The sequence below is a fragment of the Rhinolophus sinicus genome, chromosome 18, assembly GCF_057876585.1.
Source record: "Rhinolophus sinicus isolate RSI-liver-muscle chromosome 18, RSI-T2T, whole genome shotgun sequence".
Lineage (NCBI taxonomy): Eukaryota > Metazoa > Chordata > Mammalia > Chiroptera > Rhinolophidae > Rhinolophus > Rhinolophus sinicus.
The window spans coordinates 28,409,188-28,435,227 of NC_142518.1; the positions used below are offsets into that span (position 1 = coordinate 28,409,188).

The following is a 26,040-nucleotide window of genomic DNA, read 5'->3' on the forward strand; positions in this document are numbered from 1 at the left end:
TTGAGGAAGGACCTTTGCATAGCCACTTCTCCACTATGAGAGAACTGTGATTTAGAGGAAACAAAGCCAAGCACTTTTGTCAGTCCTTCATGGAAGCCCCAGGCAGGTTAAAACAGACAAACACTGTTCCTTTGGAATAAAGTCTGCTCTGGTCCTTTTACAACCAGGTACCTACAATGGGAATGCGGGGTGCTAGCTTCAAGATCACTATTGCCACAGGGAGGAGGGGGACGGGACAAAGGTAAGTTAAAATGCCACAAAGCTCTCCTATTGTGTTTAAGTGGACTTTCTCTTAGTTAAGCATTTGCTGGTTTGCTGTAAAGCTTTCATTATCTTCCAGACTTTTGATACGGTTTATCCTGACAGTTTTTCCCAGGTTTTTCAATGAGTCTGGGATGAAAAGCCCCAGGATTTCTTTACTTTGCTGGTATTAATCTTTTCAGGCTTCCATAACTAAATACCACAGAATGGGTGGCTTAAATAACTGAAATTATTTTTTCACAGTTCTGGAGGCTAGAAGTCTAATACCGTGTTTCCTCAAAAATAAGACCTAGCCAGACAATCAGATCTAATGTGTCTTTTGGAGCAAAAACTAACATAAAGCCCAGTCTTATTTTACTATAAGACCGGGTCTTATAATATAATATAATATAATATAATATAATATAATATAATATAATATAATATAATATAATATAGTATAATATAATATAATTAATATAATGCAGGGTTTTATATTAATTTTTGCTTCAAAAGATGCATTAGAGCTGATTGTCTGGCTAGGTCTTATTTTCGGGGAAATGGTATCAAGGTGTAATCGGGGTTGATTTCTGATGAAACCTCTCTTCCTGGCTTATAGATGGCTACCTTCTCTCTATGTCCTCACATGGCCTCTTCTCTGTGCACACACAGAGAAAGAGAGAACTTTCTGGTGTCTCTTCTTCTTATAAGGTCACCAGTCCTATCAGATTATGCCCCCCACCCCAAGACCTCACTTAACCTTAATGACCTCCTTAAAGTCCCCATCTCCACATACAGTCACATTGGAGATTGAGGCTTCAATTATGAATATTGAAGAAATGAAATTCAGTCCATAATACCACCATTTTCATTGACATCATCCCTGACTTTATTATTATTATTATTATTTCAATAAAATCAAGTGCTTTCCCAGTAATGCTTTATCTCCCTTCCACCTGGAAGATTTGTTAAGGCTAGTTGCAAGGAAGTTTGGGAATTTGGGAAGTTTGGGAGACCTAGTATTTGTTTTTTCATTATTGGGAGGCAGCAGAGGAGAAGGAAATTGAGAACATCTTTGGAGTAGTTTAAAACAATACCTGCTACTCTGGTATTTAACAGGCAAAAATATCCTGGGGGAAATGCGGAGTGGATATAGACAGAATACATCATTTTGACTCTGGGCTTACATTACTCATGATGCCTCTTTGATTTCAGTGCTTTCATTAATGACAGCAATTATACAGTCACCTGAGACCAAAGCTTTGCTCATCATCGGGCCATATTGATAGATATATTAGGAGAGTTCGGGCATCGATAGTCATATGTATACCACATTTCCACGGACAGTGCCAGTTTTGATGGGCATCTTCCATTTTTAAGCCCAATCAGTACTTTTAAAACTGAATCACACTGACAGAACAGGTACTTATTCAATTATATGTGTGTGGATATAGATATTAAATTTCAAAGGCAAATGAAGAAATTTTAAATGTGATTCACTGTCGTCAAATCTGTTTTTTTAAATTGTGGTTTCATTTCCACCAAAATGTTTGCCTTTGTTCAAAGTTTTTAATCCATTGATCCCAGGAAAGTTTAGTAAGGGAAATGAATGTGGTCTCTGAATTATATAAAAATCTGGATGGAGTGTGAACATCTTCACTTCCTTGAACTGACAGCAATATTTACATTTTTAGCCTGTAGTTTCAAGTTGAGTGTGTGCAGATGTCTTCTCACATCAGTGGTGAAACAAAACTTGATGTGAACTCTTTTCGGTTGAGTCTCTTAGACTTCTTTTTTTCCCCCTTCTTCTCCCTCCCCCACTCTGGTTCAAGCCGTTGTTTCTCAGCCTAATTGTGTAGGACACAGCTCCCTGGCCCATGCTGGTATTATGAGCCTTGTGCTCCCCCCGCTGAAGCAGTTGGTCGTCAGTCGGCCGCTCACAATGGCCGCCGGCCGCTCCTGGCAGCACACAGCAGCCCATGGCAGCCCACAGCAGCCCACGGCAGCCCACAGCAGCCCACAGCAGCCCACAGCAGCCCACAGCAGCCCACACTGACCTCCCGCTGCTCACCGGCAGCCCAGCTCCAGGGAGAGCTGTTGTTCACAATCTTAGCTGTAGAGGGTGCAGCTCAGTGGCCCATGGGGGAATCGAACCAGTGACCTGGGCGTTAGGAGCACAGCGCTCCAACCACTTGAGACTTCTTTAATTAATGAGATCTCAGTCTCAAGAAAGCAGTTCAATAAATCTCACAACTGCCTACAAATTAATAATCTCACTACATTAAAATAAATATTATTTATTTTAATTTTTTTGCATGTGGTCCCCAAATTAGCAGAGTTTGAAATGACACCCACAGGAAAATTCTCATTCTTGATCCACCTCATCTGCAATGGATGATTTTGCCTTGCTAAATCATTATTCGCCTAGTAATTGTTGCAATAAAAGGTAGGCAAACCAACCCTCTTCTTTAGACTTGAATACACCATTGAAACATATATATAATCATTTACTGCATATGATCCATTTGTGGCAAATGAACTCTGCTTTCTTGTATATAATCAAGTTCTCCAGGGTTCTGTGGTTGTCTTCCCTTTAATATCTAAATCACTATAATTCAAACCCCAGGAAATGCCTGAAATTCCCGTATCTTTTCCCAAATATTCCCAGGATTTTCAGACTATTGATATCCTCCTGGTTTTTCCTGCTGCTCTTCCTCTGGGTCAGCTCTGATCATGTCATCATTACTTCTCCTTGCTGCCTCAGCCCCTTCTGGTGTATTTCACCCCATTGCCAGCTTCTGCCTTATCCCCCAATATGACCATTAATTCAAGGCTGACACAGGATTGTGCTGGTTAATGAGATTTAGTGAAGACATACAAACAACACAAAGGAATTACAATATAGGAAAGGGAAAACCAGCAATCATTATTGTGTATTCCTGTTCTCAATCATCACCATGGACAGGAAAGTCCTTATTGGCCATTTCCTCTCTTAAGCCAGACATTCTGTCCTATTTTGGGGCCTATTCCTCATCTCTGTGAGAACCACTTCTATCCACCATGACACTCTCTTCCACAAGCTCCAGTGCTAGCCTCAAATCAGGTAACACTGTAAGTTTCTCCATCCAAGGATGTCATCATTTCATTTTATTATACTGAGCAGTTTAGCTTTTCTCCAACTCAACCTCTAACCCCCGGGCCAGGCAGTGACTTTAAATTAGCAAAAAGCACATCAAAGTGTCTTCCCTACCAGAAAAATGGCATCTCCCCAAAATTAATTCTGCCCCCAATTCCTAGAGCAATCTGTACACCCTGAAGACAGCTTTTAATATATCAGATTTTAAAAACCTTTGTATTTTAAAATAATTTCAAGCATGCAAAAGAGTTACCAGGATAGTACAAAGAAATCTAGTGTGTTATTTACCCAGATTTTCAACTATTAACATTTTGTCACATTTATATTATCATTCGCTCGCCACATTATTTTTGAACCAATGGAGAATAAGTTGTTTTCATTTACTCTTAAACACTTCTGTGTATATTTCCTAAGAGCAAGGCCATCACCAGTAATGTGACAAACCAACATCATGTGCTTCCTGATCTGATGCACTGAGAAGGATACACATTACTTCTAGAATATTCCTGCCTAAAATGCATAACCTGAATCTAGTCATGAACAAATATCACATATACCCCTAATGAGGGACATTTTACAAAATAACCAGTTTATATTCTTCAACTATGCCACAGTTATGAAAGAAAATAAAAGCTGAGAAACTCATCCAGATTAAAGAAGACCAGAGATAGATGACAACTGGATTCCATGCATGATCTTAAATTGGTCCCTGGAGCAGAGCAAAGGAAAAAACTAATCACAAAAAGGACATTATCAGGATAGGTGGTAAACTCTGACTATGAACTGTAGATTAGGTAACAATATGGTATCCAGGTTATATTTCCTTATTTTGATAATTGTAATGTGGTTATATATGTTAACAGATATTTTGCATGCGACTACATACATTTACATGAAACAGCTTTACTTTCTCACTAGCAAGCAGTCAGACCCTATTTATTTTGTTAGGCCAAACATTATTTGCTGAAAGTATTGAGGGAGCTAGATCTCAGGGTCATGGGAAATGAATATACTTTTTCTCTTGGAGAGAATCCTGTTACAATGCCGGCATTCCTAGAAGAGCTGACATTTGAATTTCTCACCTGGCAAATACTTAAGTTACCATTTAACATCTTCGCAAAGATGAGCTTTTGCTAACTGCCCAAGGTGGGTTATAAGAGTTCAGGTCAATCCTGGGGCAAGGAAACGTGATGGAGGAGACACAGAGACAGAGCTTTTCAACTTCAGGTTCAGGCAAAATATTCAGAAACTGTAGGGACTTAACACTTGTTGCTCCACAAACTTCTTCAGTCTTCTTGGGCTGAGCTGGTTCTGCAAGCGTGGGTTACTGGGTTACTGCAGGAAACTGGCAGAAGGGGAATGAAAATCAAGGGCTCTTCTGATCAGTCATGTGGCAAAGAGTTATATTATGTGTTGCAAACCAAGAGCAGGATAGCAGAGTTCAAATTTAATCCAGGGGCATTGGGACGCCAGCTGATGCTCATGAAATGATTTTATTATTTACAATGAAGCCCTAGCTTTACAAAATGGTTCTGGTGGCTCAAACAAGTAGCAATGCACCAACTGCCCAGTTTCAAATCTCAGCTCTGGGATTAAGTAGCCAAGTAACTGGACAAGTTACTCATTCTCCCCAGGACCTTTATCTCTCATCTATAAAATGATGTATGAGTTTCCTATTGCTGCTGTAACACATTACCACAACCTGACTGGCTTAAAACAGCACAAATTAATTTGCTTACAGTTCTGGACATTAGAGGTCTGGAATCAATTTCGCTGGGATAAAATCAAGGTGTCAGCAGGTCTGCGTTGCTTCTGGAGACTCTAGAAGAGAATACATTTCCTTGTCTTTACAGATTCTAGAGCTGCACTCCTTGGCTCCTGACCTCTTCCTCCATCTTCAAAGTCAGCAGCATAGCATCTTCTCACTGCTCTAATCTCTGCTTCATTCCACATGTCCCCTCTCAAGTCCTCTGAGCATCCTGCCTCCCTCTAATAAGGACCTTTGTGATTACGTTGGGCCCACCCAAAATAATCTATGATAATGTCCCCATCTCAAACTCTTTAACTTAATCACATCTTCAAAGTCCTTTTAACCATGTAAGGTAACATATTCACAGTTTCCAGGGATATGTGCAGTATGTAGACATCTTTGGGGGGGGAAATATTCATCCTACTACAAATGGATATAGTAATTTTATATACCTTATAGGTGGTTGTGAAAAGTCAATGAGATAAAGCACATAAGGCACTTGGCATATATTTACCACAATCTGGCATCACAAATGTTAGTTGTTGTTAAAACCAAGATAAATCTATACAAATAGATTTTTTCAAGAAAAAAAAAAGAAAATGGCCAATTTCCACAGCAGGCATATTAGAAAGTTTTAAATTCAAATCAATGATTAGTGAGAGAAAATATGCAAGCTTTCCTCATTTTCTTCCTTATTCTGATGGATTCATGTATCGAAATCATATTTAACATAAAGAGTTAAATTTTAAATCTTCATCACCAGACATTTTTATCATCTATTAAATGAAATGCCAATTAAAACCATATTCTTAATTCCTTTAGTCGCCTACATCAGTAAATTGTCCCTTCCTCTCTGAGTATTTCTTCTTTTACTTGATTTTTCTCCTTCAAACAGAAACTAGAACATCTGGATCCTATTCCAGCCGCCTTATTCAAATTTCACTAACCTTGGAGATTGTGGTTCTAAATAAAAGTGGGTTTCATTACACCATGCTTTACTAGGAACCCTTCTAGGTATAAGTGGTAGAAAGCCAACTGTTTTTTCAAAGTAGGAAGTGGTGGTGGTGGGAATTTATGGCTTGTGTAACTGATTTGGATACTATAATATGGCGACTACATTGACCTTCAAGAATGAAGGACTTACTCCTCTGCTGTCAGCACCTACAGAGACTGTCTCAGTGAAGGGAATTGTCTTGCCCAAGCTCATTCAGAATCATCCCAGCTTTAGCTCTTTCCCCAGGGTTGCTGAGGCTTTAATGTGACCACATGATAATTCAACTTCTTCTGCTCACTACTGCTTTCTTATCTTTCCTTCCTTTTTCAGGGTGTTTACTTCCAAAGGGTGTTTACTGAAACTTCTGAACACTAATCTCCATCTCAGAGTCTACTTTCCAGGAAACCCAGTCTGTAAGAATAACAGATGTCCAAGGGTTTCAGGCAGACCAGACCCGAGAATTCAAACGTTGTCATCATATTTGTCTCCAAACCCCTCTGTCTTTCCCTGGCTAGTAATCAGATTTCATTTGTGTTGACATAATTCTTATACAGCTTCTTAGCAGAAGGTAGTAGAGATTATTTAGGGCAGCAGCAGGCACACATCATTGACAAAGAGAGAAAGCCTTCACCCTCTCTCCTCCAGAGTCCCCAACAACTCCCTCCGCATGCAAGTAACTCTAATTGGCCTTATTTGGGTCAAGTGCCCACCCCTGGGACAATCAGTGTGTCCAGGGGAATGAAATCTTTTTACTGGTCATCCTTAGGTAAGGAGAGTGGGGCCACGTAACTCACAGAGGCATATAGAGTGGCAGCCTGGCAGTTCCGGAAAGAACAGCAGAGATGAAAGGAACAGAAATACAGTTTTCATCATCAACGGGAACAAGTCTCATTGGGAATCTTGGTGTAGTAACACACCTCCATTTCTTCACCAATTTCACACACTTTTCTTGGAATAAATTAGGAGCCTAATTTTTCAGTTTGAGGAATCAAGAAGGAATTATACTCAGGATGCAAAGGGAATTTCTGGGAATTTCCTGGAGACTTGGGTCTGCTTTTCTCTTTTTTTCTCAGCCAAAAGTATTAGGATTTCAATCATAAGCCTGAGGGTACTGGTCCTTACTGCCTCTTGGAAGTTGTGAGTACTTCCTTACATTCACCACAGTCTAGCTTGACATTAACTGCTTAGGAGACAACAGAAGCCAAAGTGGCTGGGGAGATAAACTGCTGGCTAATGCATAGAGGCTCAATTTTCTTCATTCTTCATGTCCAGTCAATACCAGTCAACCAATACCTGTTGCTCCTTGATCAAACTCTCTGCCTGTCTTTCCAAGAGCAATGCACATTACAATTTACTAGAACACTGTTCTCAGAAGGGAACTTACTTTCCATAAAAGGAAGAGTTTACTCTTCATTGAAACTGATCTCTTTCACTCCAGCTGTGAGACTGATTTCGGTTCTCAAGACTCAAAAAATCTCTGCTCACCTCTTTGTGATGATTTGCATAAAGGAGAAAAAAAAAGCAATAGGAGGGAATGGTTGATTACCCATGGAAGAAAGTCTTTTTTCTTTTTTTTTTTTTAATTTGTTTTCCTCCAATTGTGGAGGTTGGGGAAGGGAATTGGAAAATGTTCAAGAAATAGGTTTATGTGAAACAAGGAACATGACTGCTTCGCATATGAATATTCGTGGTCCCCTTCCCATTGCTTCTCCAGCAGAGCACAGGCATCAGGAAGTGGATAAAAACATGGGGGAGAGACGTGAAGATCTAGGTAGAATAAGGGAGGATGGACCAGTAGTCTGGGAAAGAGAAAAGGGGGAAGAAGTAGAAAGAAGACTTTGATAAACTTCAAAGAGCTCGATGGAGCAGTAGGCATCCCTATGGGAGAGTTTGAGAGTGCCCTAGATAGAGCAGGTTTTGAAGGTGTTTTATCCCTCATTAGGCACCTATGCCTCACTTCTTCAATTACATGAGAAAATAAGTACAGGTCTGAATGACTTTTTGTATCAGGCAAAGTGCAGTCAGAAAAACAGAAAGCACCATATTTCAACAGAGGAAATTTCACACCAGGAATGTATTACGTGGATGCTGGGCAATCAGGGAATCCCAACATGGGTATAGAGGCATCATCAGTATTCACACCTACAGAAAGTGGTTACAACCCTCAGAGGTGTGGGGAAACTGGGAGAAGATGGTGTGACTAATACCAGGACCAAGCCAGGACCACCTGGAAGGAACTAGAACTACAGTGGCAGTGGCCAGCAGGAGCTCCTGCCACAGAGGGAAAGCCAGATTGGTGGGAGCTGGAGCCTCAGTAAAAATGCAGTCACTTCAGAGATGCCACTTGAAGCAGAAAGGCAGGGAAGAAACACTCTGGCTTCTTTCCTGCTCCTCATCCTCCGATTTGGTTGAACATACCAGAAACCAGAGTGGCCAAGGAGCCTGGCAAACATACTTCTCTCCAAAACAGAGCCGAGCAAGGGGAGGGTGGGGACTACATCTCAGAGCAGAGAGGCAAATAACTGTCATGTGTTTTGATTGTCTGTGTTTCTTTGAATTTTGAATTCATCTCTGCGTGGAATGGAACCATGAAGCCAATGGCCCTTTATGTGGGTTACATAAGGTCCAGGAAAAATGGAGAGGGTCACAGTTGAGTATCTTTCTTTAAATACTAAAAAAATGATTAGATACTTTACTAATCGTCATCATTCTGGAGGCTGTTGCAAATTATTTGTAGACAACAACCAAAAGAATTCATGCCGCTCCTCTTTTTTCTTCTCTCATTCACTTCTGTTCCTCCAATTTCTTCTTTTACCTCTCTAGGAAATAACCTTTGTGCAATTAGTCAACTTTGAGCTCATGGTGGGGTTGCCATCCTGCTCTCCTGTCCCTTTCATGTCCTGAAGACTGATTAGTAGTCAGGGAAAAAAATGCTAAATCTGGCTTTTGGCATCTACCATATATGACCTACCTTTGTTCTGACCCTGTTTCCATACCTAGCCTAGAGAATGCCATGTCTGCCTGGGAATGCTATCGTCATCTCAACATTTTAGTATATTGTTACATTTTTATTTCCTATACATATGGAGCCTTTGGAGTGATTTTGGATGGGGTGGGCACACTCAGGCTTTTTTGTTTCTGGTATCATGGTTAAAAGTATAGCCAAACTGCTTGGGTTTCAAATCCCAGCTCCACTATTTCCTAACTGCGTGAACTTGGCCAAGTAACTTAACTGCTCTGGGTCTCAGTTTCCTCATCTGTAAATGTAGTCATAATAATAGAACCTATGTTATACAGGTTGAATTGTTAGAATCAAATGAATTACACATACTGCATTTGTATATGTGTGTGTGTCTTTGAGTGTACACACACGCATATATTTATCAACTCATATGCACATATATTTGTGTGTGCATATATATGTATATGTGTGTATGTACATACATATGTATCTTAGAAAATTAGCACAACATAAACATTCTATAAATATTAACCATCACCATTGTTATTATTTTTCTCAACAAGGCTGAAAATGCTGCTCTAGCCCATCAAAAAATATCACACCTACTTAATGTTTTTCACCCAGCATAAAGTCTTGTCAAGTTGGGTGACTTTTTAAAAATTTCTACTTGATAACTGATTATTCAAAAAGTTAATTCACTTTATATTAAGTAATAAAATATGCTAATAAAAAAGATTGAGAACACATTAAAAAAGAAAGGATAACCACAACTTCAAGAAAACTTTAATTCACTGTGTAAAATACATCCCATGAATTACACTGTTACTTGTCTCTCAGTTGTAAAAATTAGTTTCATTCATTTTTCACTATGTTCAATTGTGATTGGACCATTACAGACCCTTTCTCTGTAGTTTGTGGTTTAAAGATTGAAATTTTTTATGACTATAAGCTTTTCAGTTGACCAATGATTAGCTATTTCCTGATAGTAGAAAAGGAAACAGATTGCCCCAAGGAGCTATTTTCATTTCCTCATGGGAAGAAGAAGCATAGCAGAGAAGAAAGGCAGACAGAACACACCGTACCTCTGCCACCATGGGGAACTGGGCTGTGAATGAGGGACTCTCCATCTTTGTCATTGTAAGTACCAATGAGAGATACGTTATGAATCCTCTGACTTGTCTGGGTTCTCTTGGGAACTAAAATAGAAAAAACATTTTTGTTTGCTTGTTTTGTTTATTTGACAAATTGTGTTGAAACTGATTTACTGTGTGAACATGCATCCATTTGTAAGCAGACTGAGTCCATTCTTTCAAAGTTAGTACTGGAAAGAATGTAATTGGGGGCTCAGTTCACCTAGTTTATTTTTTGAGTTTTTAGGAGTACTAAATTAGCCAGCATTTCACAGAGGGAGTAGAAGACATTTCGTGATAATGATTCCTGAGTCTCAGTTGTTTATTAATATTTGCTCTGAGACAAATTTCTACTTTTTGTGTGTTTATACCACTTTAAAAATGGGCAATCAAAATGCTATGCCATTTTCCAAATAATAAGTACAAGACTGGTTCATGTGTGGGAAATTGGCCTTTATTTCAGTAATTACACCAAAAATAATTGAACTTCTCAACTGTGGTGTTTTTTTAAGTATCTTCTTTTCTCTGAGGTAATTTGAGTTATTTGTAAGGTTTATAAAAAAAATCAAGGGAAGGGAATTGAAATTAGATATCTAGACTCATATACAGTATATATATGATATATATTATATATGATTATATATATATATAAATCAATATAATATATCTTAAGAAATAATTTTTGTAAGTAAAGATATGGCTAATTTTCAAATAAACACATTAGTTTATTTACTTTTTAACATAACAAAGATCAACTATTATTTTACGATGGTGGTCTCAGCAAAGCAATCATGGATAATTGGGAAGATAGAAATGTGATTTATAACTATCCTTTCCAAATATCCAATGAAAGCATTATACAGAGGTTAAAAAGAACTTTATAAATGGAACTTTTGAAAGAATTAATCATGAAGTAAATATTCAGTCTTTGAGTTTTTGAGATACAGAGAAATTTGTGGCACAAATATAATTAAAGCAACGAATATTTTGTCATGTAAAAAAATTATGCCAAAGCAACATTTAAGTGCAATGTAGAATTCTTCTGAGGACTCAGAACTATTAACTTGATTTCTTATCACCATTTTAAGAACAGATTACTCCTGTAGAAAACAAGTTCAAATTATACTTTTAGATCTACCACAATTTTCCCCAGGAAATGACCTTCTAATTACATACTCACATATTCAATTGAAAATGAAGGCACCACTTGAAAAGCAAGAGTAAAAAAGACAAGATTAGGAAACGGAAAAGTTATTTTAGCACCTTCTTTTTAAAGAGAGACTGTTCTCAAGTGTCTATGGACATTTAGTACTTCAACACATAGTTAAGAAAAAAATCACTATGGAGCTGAATGTAGAGGACTGGGCAGTGTCATTGCTTGATGCAGTCAGTGCTTCAGATGAAACAAGCAATTAAAAAAAAAATCCTATGCCTCTCACCCCCTCATTCATGCTCAATATCCTCTCCTTCAAAAGTTAAGCAAAAGTTATCAAATATAATTAAAGTCTTGACTGTTTAGCTGATGAGACCCCCACTAGCTGGGTGGGATGCTGTGTGGTGGACGGAGTTTATCGGCACCTGTGAGAGTAGAACACAGTGTCCTACTGGAGCAAGGGACAACATAGCAACGTGTTCTATTCCCTTGTCTTTTTAGAAAGAGTCACCTACTATCATCTCTCTATCTAAGGTTAGAAAGAAAAGAGGAGAAAGAAAGGAGGGAAGATTGACTGATAATACCTCGGCATACTGACCAACTAGTAAAACAATCATGGGGAACAACATGGAGTGGAAAGGTTAATAACAAAGAAATATAACAATGCTGCCTGAGGAAAGAGCTGGCTCTAAAATGGTTATAACCAGTTTTGTAAGCACCCGTATCACAGGCTGGAGTTGGGAAACTCCTGACCCTGGTCTGACACCAATATTGTGTGAAATTCACCTGTTGAAATGTGAAAACTTCATGCAACTGTTTCTGTTTGTGCAGCTGGTATGGCTGGGGTTGAACGTCTTCCTCTTTGTCTGGTACTACCGGGTGTATGATCTTCCACCGAAATTCTTTTACACTCGAAAACTTCTTGGGGTAAGTATAAGTTCCATGTCATGCAATATTGACTAGCTCACATTTTTTAATCAAAAATTCACATTCATATTCCTTTTAACATTTTCAATAAATATTCTGACCAACCTGAACAGCACCATCAGCCTCACTCCCTCCTTTACAACCCCTTGGGGAGGAGTCTTTAGGCTTTCCAGTGTGGGACAAACAAAAGTGTGGCAGAGGGTCACAGCAACATCCCTCTCTTCCCAAAAACCACTGGAGAAGTGTTTAGCTTAGAGGAGGAATCTAATAATAGCTCTGGAATGGAAGGCCAGGTTGAAGAGATCCATCCATGGGTAATACAGGTGGGACAAGTGGGACTTTCCATATTCTGTAAATCATCTGATTCCTACCACTTTTGTGCATGGAGAGCCCCGCTCCTAGTGACATGTTATGAAATGATCTTCAGGAAATTCCAGTTTCATTGAACTGCCAGGTCTCTTCTTCTTCATTACAGATGAAAATAATTTTATCTGTCCCCAGAAGATACTGTTTACTACATCATGCTGAAACCGTGAATTCATTACTTAATAATACTAATTATAATATGTATTATACATCATATGTGTAAATAATTAGATCATTATACTACATTATGGTTGTTGTTAACTTATTCAGGTTGATGCTAAGAAGGATGATTTCCTTTTGCTTTCCCTCTCCAATATATACAACTTCTTTGGGTATTTTAAAGAACAATTATAACGCCAAAGCATTACACCATACCAACTTAAGTTACTGTTGAGGTTAGTCTAAGTGCTAAGAAAAGCTTTAAAAAGCCCCAGTTTCTATACTGAACTCCAGTTAATGATATGCATGCTTAAGTATTTAGGAGGAAGTGAACTGATGTCTGCAATTTACTTTGAAATGCATCAAAACTAAGATGTGTTGATGGAGGGATGGGTAGATAGATGGATAGATATGTGATAAAGCAAGCATAGTAAAATGTAAAAGATGGAATCTGGGAAATGGGTAAACAGGTATTCATTGTGAAATGATTTCAAATTCTCTTTATGTTTGAAAATGTTCATAATACAATGTTGGGGTGGGGGGTAAGGGCCAGATTAAAACAAAGGGTACTAGCAGGCCCTAAAAGTAAACCTTTGGCTCAGAAGACCCTTCCTTTCCAGATAACTTGATGTCTCTTGATATGTAGGCTGCATGCTGGGAACTCTGGGGAATTGGGGGAAGTGTTCTGTGCTTACAGGTGTCACCCTACTCCCTCTCCTGCCTCTTCTAGTCAGCACTGGCGTTGGCCAGGGCCCCTGCAGCCTGCCTGAATTTCAACTGCATGCTGATCCTGCTGCCGGTCTGTCGAAATCTGCTCTCCTTCCTCAGGGGTTCCAGTGCGGTAAGAGCAAACATTTACAATGTTTGTGTTCCTCAAAATTTCAAAGGCCGTTAAGCTAAATGCCCTTTCCTAAGAAAAGGAAACCAAAGGTTTGTGAAGATTCTAACCTCTGTAGACTATTCATGAGCTAAGCCATGCCTGATCTGTAGTTTATTTCTATATTATTTGTTGATGGAGCTTCCTGGGACAACCATTTAACTTGGAACAGACATTCAAACAACAAACAACCACCAATCAACATCCACCTCAATAAAAGCAATAAAGCACATGTGTGTATGCACACACACAGACATATATAATATAAAGTATAGGTATATGTGTATAAAAAGAGCTTTATGAAGCTGATGTGAAATTTGGGAATTAATCTTACACTATCATGTTTCTCAAAATTTTTAAGTCAGAAAAACATCTCTTTTGTGGATAATATCCCAAGCAGATGGAATCAATGGGCGATAAGTCACATTATAATGAATACAATTAAGAAGTGTTGGGTCTGGGGAACTGAGATTCAGAGCTTTCTAAATGCCCAGGACTTCTTTCACCTTCACTTTAGCAATTTCATGAGCCTCTGAATGTACAATGCTAGAAGAAAAAGATTATGAGATTATGTAGGAAGAACTTCTGCGATCTATAAAATGGTATACAAATTTCTTACAGATGCTATTATACAAAGATGAGAAACAAGGAACTTAGAGTCTACACATGTACTCAAATAAATGGGTCCCATGAAACATTACAAATAAGGAGCTACAGGGAATCAAAGGAGGGCAAAATTACATCAGGTGGGGCAAGGCGTGAAGAAAGGCTTCTTGGAGAAGATGGCATCAGAGATGGGCATATAAAGATAAAATAAGCCTCTAGGAGATGTAAATGAGAGAGAAAAACTTTCTACCTGGAGAAAATGGCATGGGCAAAAGCACAGGAAATGGTGGAGTCGTATTCTTAAAAGCCCTGCGTAAACATGACTTCTGGCTTCTCTTTGGACCTTATTTTTTATTTTTTATTTTTTGCCATTCCTGACCACACCTAAGGGGGTAGATCTTCCAAAGTTAAGGATTGATGCCCTGGTGAGATGCATTCCACTGGCTTATTAGTGACTAGTGGCCTCTGTTTTTTTCTTTTAATAAATGTTTTTTATATTAACTAACTTAAAAAAAACCCTATGAATTAGAGGAGAGCAGCAAACAATCTACTTTGATGGGAATGTACGGACTGTAAAAATGGCAGATGTCTGGGGTAAGGGTGGAGAGGAAGCTGGGACTTTACTGGTAAACTAGGACTTCGAATGTGTAGCTGAGGACTTGATACCTAAATTGGCAATCACAGAATATTTGGGGGGAAGGAAAGTGGTCTAAACTGTCAATAACAAGTAGAATTTACCTTGAACTCTGCCTCATTTTTCCTAGTCATACTAAATTCACATTGATCCCAAGGAGAATTTGTTTTTTCTTTAAGAACTATACAGCATTCAAGTTACTAATACAGGATTAGCAGGCTACAACTAACAGTAGACATTGATTATAAGGATTTCCAGATAATCTCTTCAACCTAAGAAACCACAGAGGTCAAATTCCATTTGCTTGAACGTTTTATTGATGAGCCACCTATAAAGTACAATGTTTGGTATATAGTAGGTACGCAGTGAACATTTGCTAAATGAAGTTCATGCACTATAGCCTTTTGTTTTTAAGGAATCACGATTCATTTTTATTCTCCCTCCCTGTTCGAATAGTGTGTTTTTAGAAGAAGTAAGCCCTGAGAAACAGGCAGTGTTTTCACCAGAATGGCCCGTTAGGAAATCCTGTTACCCCACAAGCCCAAATTGCACTGCCGTTGAGCTGCATGCCCCATGAGCAGTGCGTGCTGTAATGGCCACTTTTAGACTTCCTGTGGTCCAGGAGGGAAAATCCTCATGAGTGTCTCTAAAGATAGGAATGAAATGAGGCTGCTCTTCAAATTGCAGAGAAGGTCAGCTCTGTAACCACAGAGACCTATATGGAAAAGAATGTATTTTTTTTTAATTAGCAGCAAGCAACATTCTTTTACAGATAGGGTGTGTCCCTCCTCAAATGTGAACTTAGCAAATGAAACTTATTTTCTGATTGGGATGAAAATTAGCGTGTTGTGACTCATGTTGGAAATCATAATAGCTGCCACTTACTGAGTCTTCATAGACCTCACCTCATGAAATATGTGTATCAAGCTAGTGAAATAAGGATGAAATTAAATGGGAGTGTTAGGATTCAAACCTAGGTCATCGTGCCCCTAGACTCCATTCACTTTCCTACATGCCACCTAAACTCAAAACTGTCCTATTCCGGTGTTATGGTCTTAGAAAGTCCATTATATGTGTGAATGTTTGAACATGCTGAATAACCCAGGCTAGAAATGGCAATGATGTTGTAACTTCAAAGATTCATTAGTAGGAGCCTATTTAAACTAAACAGTCACAGAATTTCCATTCAGTTTCCAGTGGTTTTAATCATTTAGACTTCACTTTATAATCCTTCTACTTACCTGGAGAAAGAAAGCCACAGGGTTGACCCACCCCAGGGAAGACAGGGGTAAAGACTCAGCCTGCTGTGTTGAGGGAAATGGGGAAGGATGCGGCTCAGCATACAGGAGCCTTCATGACCCCAACTTGCCATGCAGAAACTAAGTTCTCACTGGATGGAAGTCCTAGTCTTAAAATCTGAAAGAAACAGGAAGGTGAGAGAGTGAGCTCTTATCTGTAACCTTTATAGTCTGAGAATCGGATGCCCTCAGGGTGACTCTCTCTAATCATTTAGTCTGAGGCAAGTCTCTTGGACTTCCTGTCCCACAGTTCTTTTTATTTATTTATTTATTTATTTATTTATTTATTTATTTATTTTTAGCTGAAAAGCAAGGGAGTTAATGCAAATGTAAGAATGAATATCACATTCTGTAAGTATATTAGTTGATTAAGCCTGTCAGCTAAGTGAGGTCAACAAATATTTATTGAGTGCCAACTATGTGCTAAGCACTGAGGACACATGGTGAGTACGTGTAAAACATGGAGTAAAACATGGATGACCATGAGCTCAAGGAGCTTAGAGTTTTATGAAGGAGATAGAGAATAAACATGTAATTTCAAAATTATAAACAATGCTATACAAATAAAGTAGCGTTCTTCATATTTATCACAGATTCTACTGCCACCAGGTCTGGGCATCACTGTCAGCTTCTTCCCCTGAGTTCTGTAGTTTCAAGGCTGGCTTTTGCAATTCCTCCCAAATTGTATATAAATATCTAATTCAGATTCACTCATGATATGTGTGATGAGACCAGGTGTATCTAACCTAGAACTTTTAAGTTTCTGTAACTTACAGAAACTCATGCTCTACCCCATTAAGTATGCACTTCTCTTTAGTTCCATTTCTCAATTTTTTTTGTTTTTTTCTCTTGCAGTGTGCATAAAGCATAGAAATCTGCCGAGATGACTCAATAATCTCCCTTGCAGTTGAATGTTAGGTTATTGAGATTGGGAAAGGCTCTAGGCAACGATAACAGAAACTTCCCTTTAGAAGACAAAGGCCAATTTGTACATTCTAATCTCTTTACATAATATTGCCACAGGGATATGAAAGACAGTTTGGAGAATAAAACCAATAATGTTGTAAAGATTTTGTAGGGTGTCAGATGGACACATGTCTTATTAGGGAGACCACATCATGGATGGTGTAGAGGCCTGACCACTGCGCTATACACCTGAAGCTGAAGCTGAATAATATTGAATGTCAGCTATAATTAAATATATATATATATATATATATATATATATATATATATATATATATATATATATAGTCATAGGATGTGGAGTACAGCATAGGGAATAGAGTCAATGGTATTGTAACAGCTATATATGATGTCAGAGGGGTAGTAGATTGGGGGAGGGGGTTATCACTTTGTGAGGGGTATAAATGTCTAACTATTACATTGTTTTGTACACCTGAAACTAAAAAAAAATAAGTAAATAAAAGATGAAGGCCAAAAGCAAGGAGGTGGTTTGTTCAGTGAGGAAGCTTGGGTAATTGGTAGGGGGCTGGCAATAATTCCAGAAGTGACTCAAAAGCATAAAGCTAACATCTGTGTAGAGAGGAGGAACAAAAAAACCCTGGGCAGTCACAGGCAGCAAAGCCCTTCCTTCTCACCCCACCAAATGGCTGTCTTGTCCCCTTTTCAGGAAATGGTGAAGAAACTGGATCTGAAAACCCCATATAAGCATGACTTCTGGCTTCTCTTTGGATTTTTTTTTTCCATTCCTGACCACACCACAGAGGGTAACTGGGAATAATTAGAGATTGATGCCCTAGTAGCACCCAGTCCACTGGCCCATTGATGACTAATAACCTCTGTTTTACCTTTTAATAAAATGTATGTTTTTCATATTAACTAGCTTTACAAAAGAATTACCTATTAAGATCAAACAGAGTATTACTAAATGGACCTTGCATTTCCGAAGCACCTGTCTCCATTGTTCTGGCATTCAGTTTATTTTTCTCTAAGGTTCTGTTGCTCAAGCTAAGAGGCACCAAACTCTATTGTTTGATATTTTTGATGATCCATGTTGATGATAGACCTGTAGAGACCAAGAAAAAAACTGTTCTTCAAATTCAGCACGGAGAAGCCAGTATATTTTTCCCAAAGAGTTTCAAAATGATTTGTCAGGAAGTAGAAAAGAAAGGATAGATGTGTGGGTAAATACATCTCTATTGGTTTAGAATAATCATCTTAGATTCTAGGACAGTGAAAATGTAATTCATTTAACCAAATAATTATTAAAGGACTTTGAAAATTATATGACATATTGCTCTGCATACAGGAAACTTACCTTCTAGCTGGGGACCCAAGCCACACTAAATGAAAAGTTAAATAATAATACAAAAAAATCAAATATTTATTTAACACCTCTCAATGAATCTATGAAATAGACCTTAGTGGGAAGAACTATGATAAATATATAGGTGAGGAAACTGGAAACTGAGTGCATTATTCAACATCACACAGCTAGGTTGTAGGGCTGGGATATAACATAGGTATATCTCTTGGCAAAACTTGCTCTCTGAAATGTAATTCCGTACTGTTTTCTGACCCTACTAATTTCCATTCTCTCATTCTTAGGACTCCAATCGTGTTCCAGCACTCCAATAAGGACTGTATTAATTATCTATTGCTGTGTAACAAATTTCCACAAACTCAGTGGCTTAAAACAACCCCAATTTGTAGCTCACAGTTCTGCAGGGCAGAAGTACAGCGTCCTGTGGTTGAGTTCTCTGCTCAGAGTGTCACAGGGCTGGAATGAAGGTGTCAACTGGGCTGAATTCTCATATAGAAACTCTGGGTAAAAATCTTCTTCCAAGCTCATGCTTGTTAGCAAAATTCAGTTCCTTGCAGTTGAAGGACTGAAATCCCTGTCTCCTTGCTGATGGTTATCCAGGGGCTGCTCTGAGATCCTAGATGTCCCTGTATCCCTTGCCATGTGGCCCTATAACTGCAGAACCAGCTCAAACTGGTCCTATCCTGTTTCTAACAAGACCCAGAACCAAAGTTTACACCCCTTATGAGTAACAATTGTGAACACCACTCACAAGTAACACTTGGGAAGCCTTAACTGCTCTCCCTACCCCACAGAACCAAAGGACCTGGATATGACAGGAACCTGAGCGTTGGAACCCTTTCAGACAGGAAGGGTCCGTGGTCCAGGAAGATCCGGTGGTGAAACCCTTTAAAATCCTGCCCCAAAACCTGGATCCGGCAGACACATTTGAACCTTGCCTCCTTGCCAGTCGACTTGCAGAGAAAAAGCCTTTTCTTTTCTCAAAATCTGGTGCCATAGTATTGGTTTCTCCATGCGTCAGGCAGTGAGCCGTTGCTCAGTAACAGCCCCCTCCATCTTCAAGCCTGCGATAATGCATCAAATACTTCACATGAATTGAATCTGACTTCTTCCATCTCTGACTTCTAGACTCAGATTTAAAGGGTTTATGTGATTGGGTCAGGCCCACCCAGATAATCTCTCTTCTTAAGGTCAATTTGTGACTTTAATTACCTCTGCAGTCTCTTTTGTCATATAATGTAACAAAATTACAGGAGTGACATCCCATCATATTCACAGGTCAGGTCCCACCCAAACTCAAAGGGAGAAAATTATTCAAGGTCACTGAGGCTCATCTTAGAATTCTGCCTACCACAAGAACTCTAAGAAACAATTAGGAAACAGGAAAAAGATATTTCCTTAAAATTGTAAAGAATACCAAGTAGTAAAACAATGCACAGAACTTGAAATAACCACAAAAACCAACAAGGCTGTATAAAAAAACAAGGACTATCAATTTTTTACGAACAGAAATGTAAAATAAGTGATTTCAAACAGGAAACCCTTGTTTTGAGAGCCTGAGTCACTGCTGAGCTCCACCAGTGGACACTTGGTTATAGCTGATTCTGTTGGCACTCCACTCATATTCCCTCCACACTGACGGTTATAAGACATGGGGCAGCTGCCTTCTAGAAGCCCCAATCATTCTCTACCTGAAGATTTTCTTTCACCCCTTTCCTGAGGCAAGTCTGAAATGCCAGGGTGCTGATGCCCTGGGAACAGCCCTCAGCCAGTGATGAATGGGAGTTGGTGGATGAATAGCCAAGCTTGCTAACCCCTTAGGAAAGAAATAAAAAAAACAGAACTCTGGGGTATGCTACACAGTCTCCCAGAGTTGCCTGATCAGAGAGCCCACTAATATAATATGATAGTACACCCTTTATTGGTTTCCTTCCCTTCCGAGTCTTCCTTCCCCTAATCTAGTTTTCTGTGATCACCTTCCAGATAAGAGTACTTACACTTAAGTTCTCGTCTTGGTTTTAGACAGGTAAAATAATAATGACTATATCTTTACATTTGGTTTGGTAAAAAGGGGCATGAACCTTTAAAGCCAAATAGACTTGGATCTCAACCAACATGAGATTTACCTTTAGCTTTGTTATCTGTAAAATGAGGACAATCATATCTTGTTGCATTAGATAATGCAATGATTATGAATAACTTGCCTGGCTCACAGAAGGCACTCAATAAAGCCTAATTCTTTTCTCCTTTTTCTGGAATCCTCAGTGTCTCCTTACTAGTATTTCTGCAGTTCCGGGAATCTGCTGTCCTGGTCAAAACAGCCTCCCCTCCCTCAGCAGCTAACTGAGAGATAGTGGAGTAAACACAGTTTTGTAAACAATTATATTTTTTCTATAAAATCAGAACATTCTATTAAAAATAAGTGAGCCAAATGTTAAACATCCCTATAGTCATATTAAATACGTTTAGAACCAGATATTTCTAATATGTAAGATTGAGTATTTGTTTGTTTGTTTTGGCACTTCACTCTGTTCATCTTAAAAGTTCTCTGAATCTCTGTGGCAGTATATCTAGTCTTGGGAACAAAGCAGCCAGGGTGACCATTTGACCAGTTTTCAGGAGGGCAAAGCTCTGGTTCAATCATAAGCCAGGTTTTGTTTTGTTTTGTTTTGTTTTACTTTGGGCAGTGACCTAAATCCAGATTCTAACCCCTATCATTTTATATATACTGTTAGGACAGTTACACTAATGTATTGATGAAAATACTATCTTTAATTTCAAGGTAATTGCATAAGGTATAAAACGTCAAAATATTAATATCTTTGGCATCAGACAGTCTGAGTTTAAATCCCAGCTCTGCTACTTATTAACTGTGTAACCTAAGGCAAGGTAACCTCTCTGTGCCTTTGTTTTCTCTCCTGTTATTAGTGATAACAATGGTACCTCCCTGATAGGACTGATGTAAGAATGGAATGAGTCAATGCATGTAAAACACTTAAAGCAGCTCCTTGCATAAGCTCTTTGCAAATATTAGCTATTATTATTTATACTATTATTATTTGTTTAATGCTCTCCCTTGTGATGTTATCTCTGTCAACATAGGCAGGTGGACTATTTTTTCTCCTCCCATAGTATATGTCTGTGAAGCGTGTTGTTCTAAAATTATTCACTTGTTCTAGAACTGTTCACTTGTCTGTGTCTCATTCGACTGTCAGGTTTTTGAGGTCAGGCCTGGCCTTTGTTAATTTCTATATCCTTTGTTTATTGAATAAATTAATCTGAACTAGAAACTATGTGGCTGGATATGTTTTCTGTTCAAATTCCTGTTTTATACAATTGAGCAATGGAGTCCAGGAGAGACTTTTTATGTCACTGGTCAGGGAACATAAAACATACTGGTTAAGCTGCCACTTACTTGCTGTTTGACCTTGGGAAGATGACTACATCTATCTGAGATTCAGTTTTATCATCTATGAAGTGGATAGAATGATGTAGTTTTTAGGGTGGTTGTGAGAATTAAGTGAGATGATATGTATCTAATGCCTGGCACAGAGAAAACCTTCCTGTTAAAAATTACTATTTCACCCCAATAAATTAAAAAAAAAATTCAAAAAAAATTTACTATTTCATTCTTTTCCCCTTAATCCAAAGTGCTGCTCTACAAGAATTCGAAGACAACTGGACAGGAACCTCACCTTTCATAAAATGGTGGCATGGATGATTGCACTTCACACTGGTAAGTTTATTAAGATATTTGAGATTGCAAAGAAAACTTGGAACCAGAGAGTTCCCTCTATTCTTAGATACTTTTCAAAATAAGAGGTCAGCCTTTGTAGGCATATTAGGTGGTGATTAGATATGTTGTATTTTTTTCACGAGTTCTGTTAAAAAATATTCATTTCTCTTTCTGCTCTCCCAATATTAGGATTAATTCCTTCGGGTCTTAACACTATTTTTATCTTAGGCTCTTCTGATAAAATCCCATTGTCTCGTCGCTTTTCACCCTTTTGAATATCAAAAGTGTTAGTCCACATAGGATAACTTTTATTCATTCATTTAAAAAAATACTTGTTTGAACACGTAGATTCATGGATTTCTTGTAGTAACCCTAGTAAGCCTATAAGTTGAGAATCCCTTAAGATAACCCTTATCAACTACAACTGAACTTTTCATTTATTATTATTGCTTATATATACATATATAGAGGTACATATATCTCACATATAGATATACATATATACATATATATTGTATTATTATTACAATTATTAAGGTGGTGGTGTTAGCATAAGAAGGGATGTATCTGGCATGGCAACTACAGTTAATAATACTGTATTGAGTATTTGAAAGTTGCTAAGAGAGTAGATCTTAAAAGTTTCCATCACAAGAAAACAAATTCTGTAACTATGTGTGGTGACAGATGTTAACTACACTTACTGTGATGATCATCTTGCAGTACATACAAGCATCAAATCATTATGTTGTACACCTGAAGCTTATATAATGTTGTAAGTCAGTTATACTTCAATTAAAAATCCAATTCAAAAGAGAAAAGAAAGAAAGAAAGGATGTACCTGGGACCCCTATCAAATCTCCATTAAGTCACTTAATAATTGATGTGCCAGATAATAGGCCTGCGTGTATATACATGTATATACACAGTCAGGAAGAAAACAGACTTTTCCTCTGCCCTGAAGGAGTTTGTGCCCTAACCTGATAAAATAGGCTTGGATCGCAGGCGTTCAAGTGGATTCCTCATCTCCTACTAGTAGTGTGGCAAATGAAATGTTTCAAAAGGGAAATGTATGATAAAATCTTGTTAGAAAGCAGCATAGTGTGATGGTTAAGAGCACAGATCTGTGGGCCAAACTGCTTTGATTTGAATCTTAACTCTGCTATTTCCTGGCTTGGTGACCTTGGGAAAGATTTTAGAGCAATCGGTCTATGCCCCAACTTCCTCATCTATACGATAAGATGATTATAATTGTATCTACATCATTGACTCATAAGGATTAAGTAATTGTAAAGCACTTACAATTACTTAATTGTAAAGCTTGGTATCTAGTAAGTCCTATGTAAGTACTTGTTAAGTAAAGAATGCAATTTTTTAAAAAGAGATTCATTCTTATGGTTTGTTTCAGTTCAGTATAATTTTGTCATCTCTCTCTGGACTAATGTCAAAGTCAGGTGAAAGGAACAGCCAAAGGCATATGTTACAAGAGAATCTTCTGGTTTGAGCACAAATATATCGGGGGGGGGGGGAGAGAGAGACAATGAGAGCAAATTGAAATATCCTCAGAGACCAAGATTATTTTGTGGAATGTTAGAACTTATTTGGGTCTTCAGGATCTTGTAGTTTGCCACCTTCATTTTGCAAATTAGGACACCAAGACCAGAGAGGTTAAGTGATTTACCTACTATCACATAGCTAGAGAAAAGCTTACCCACTAGAATTGCCTTGCCTCTCTGGTCCTGGAGACCCAGTTCTTGTTTATAGGTGTCCTGGGCCATCCCTGTGTCTCCCGATAACTTATCATAGAATCAGGGACTATAGGCAAACACAGCTTACAATAAAACTGTGCATACCCTTCACCCTCTTTGTGTCTCTTTTCTGCCCTCTTTAGCAATTCACACCATTGCACATCTATTTAATGTGGAGTGGTGTGTGAATGCCCGAGTCAACAATTCTGATCCTTATTCAATAGCACTCTCTGACATCGGAGATAAGCCTAATGAATCTTACCTCAATTTTGCTCGAGAGAGAATCAAGGTAAGCTTCTTATTTCCTGATTCTGATGTTCCCTAGATCATTAAAATGGAGGACTAGATTACAGTGAATGAAGAACATTGCTAGGCCAGAACAACAACAATGACAAAATTTGACTATCTGTAGGTTTCAAAAAGGTGGGTGCAGAGAAAATGTATCCCACACTCCTATCCTGTTTGTGGAGGGTCACTAGATGTTTCCTAGGTCCTTAAGCTCGCCTGTGAGAATGTGTATGGGCGGAACCTGGAGTGACTCAGGCTCACCCATGTCAAGGCCCAACAGTCAAAGAAAGCCAGGAATACACATCTAGTCAATCAAAGTTGGATTTATTACTTACTACAACAAAAGAGACCTCACACTGTGAGGGAGTCTGGGGCATCTCAGGAAGATAAGAGAGGCTTGTTCTAGGACTAGGGCTTGTATTAGGTGATTTGGGAGGGGCTTAAGGAAGCAAGGATTCGGTCTGGATCGGGTATGGTCAGGAATTGGGGGTAGTTCTAGAATTGGGTGTATTAATTTTTTTCTAGGAGGCACAGGGGAATAAAATGGGGCTAAATCTATAATAGGTAAATAAGCAGCAGTCACCAATGTTTTTGTCTTGGTTCAGACAGGATTTTGGAGTGGTCTTCTTTTTGCCTCACTCCATAACAGTCACAGCATGACACTGGTGTCCTATGAAATTGTTTCTGTGATATAGGGAACACTCTGGTCTAGGTTTTAGTGCCGGACCAGCCACCAGCTAACAACTGTCAGTGATGCTTTTGTTCTTTCTTACCTACAATATCTCAGGGGTGGCCTATTTCTGCTAATTACCATTCCTTGAGAAGCACAGTGCGCTGGGAGTAACTCAGCAGTTCTCTAAGGGCAGCCATTTGGGGTATCCACAGGCAAGGACTTATTCCCTTCCAGCACTTGTTGAAGCTTGTTCACTCAGAGGGAAAATCTCCAAGTAGCCTTCATGTGCCCAATAGCTAGGAGGATGGCCAAATCACATTACTATACACCAAATTCCAAACATGTTTCCTTCTGTGTAGAAAGGATTACAAGAAAAGTCCCTTAATTCTGCAAAAGTAATTATCCTCAGGCTAATATGAAAAAAACTTGCTTGGTCTATTTAGAGACAGAATTAAACAGCATCAAACAAAACAAAAATTCTTTTTCTGTAATGTCTTGGATACTTTTTCTTTTATATTGTTCATTGTTCTGTGCAATAATACACGGAAAAGGGTGGCATTGTGAACGTACTAGGTGAGTGAGCTGACACTGCAGTGTTGTGCCCAGATCTCTTTGAATCACTTTTACTGAGTCTGTGCTCCCCAACTCTTATGTGTGCTTTCACTTTCAATTTCCTGTACAAGTGTGTCTTTCCCAGAAGACTGCCCTGGGGCTATTGGAGTCCCTTTGCCCACAAACTCAGAGATCTGAAACAGCCTGGCTAGCTACCTCTCCCTGGGGAGCCCTTAGCCAATAACTGATGGGTGCAGGCCATGAAGGCCCAACTTCCTTGTCTTGAGTTACAATGAACTCAGGTGTGACTTAGCCTCTGCAGTTCCCCTGCAGCCTCAGGATAAGGCTACCTTCTATAAGATTTGGCCTGAGATCATCCTCGTACTTGACTTGTTCTTCTTTCCTGTCCTAGTAAACACTCCCTTACCAGTTTCTTCTGGAGTACAGCCTTTCTGAATCACTTGCCCATGAATCCTCATCTCAGGGTCTGCTTTGGGGAAATGCGGCCTAAGATGCTGGACATACCC

The 26,040-nt window shown here is 38.7% G+C and overlaps 1 protein-coding gene across 1 annotated transcript in view; it reads left to right on the top strand.

Moving 5' to 3' along the window:
- The first annotated feature begins 10,064 nt into the window (after window positions 1–10,064).
- Window positions 10,065–26,040, top strand: part of CYBB (cytochrome b-245 beta chain) — a 33,084-nt gene continuing 17,108 nt past the window's right edge. The window contains exons 1-5 of the mRNA XM_019747890.3: window positions 10,065–10,219; window positions 12,197–12,292; window positions 13,548–13,658; window positions 22,171–22,255; window positions 24,144–24,289. Coding sequence (XP_019603449.2) covers window positions 10,175–10,219; window positions 12,197–12,292; window positions 13,548–13,658; window positions 22,171–22,255; window positions 24,144–24,289 — 483 coding nt within the window. The 5' untranslated portion in view covers window positions 10,065–10,174. The remainder of the gene's footprint in view (window positions 10,220–12,196; window positions 12,293–13,547; window positions 13,659–22,170; window positions 22,256–24,143; window positions 24,290–26,040) is intronic.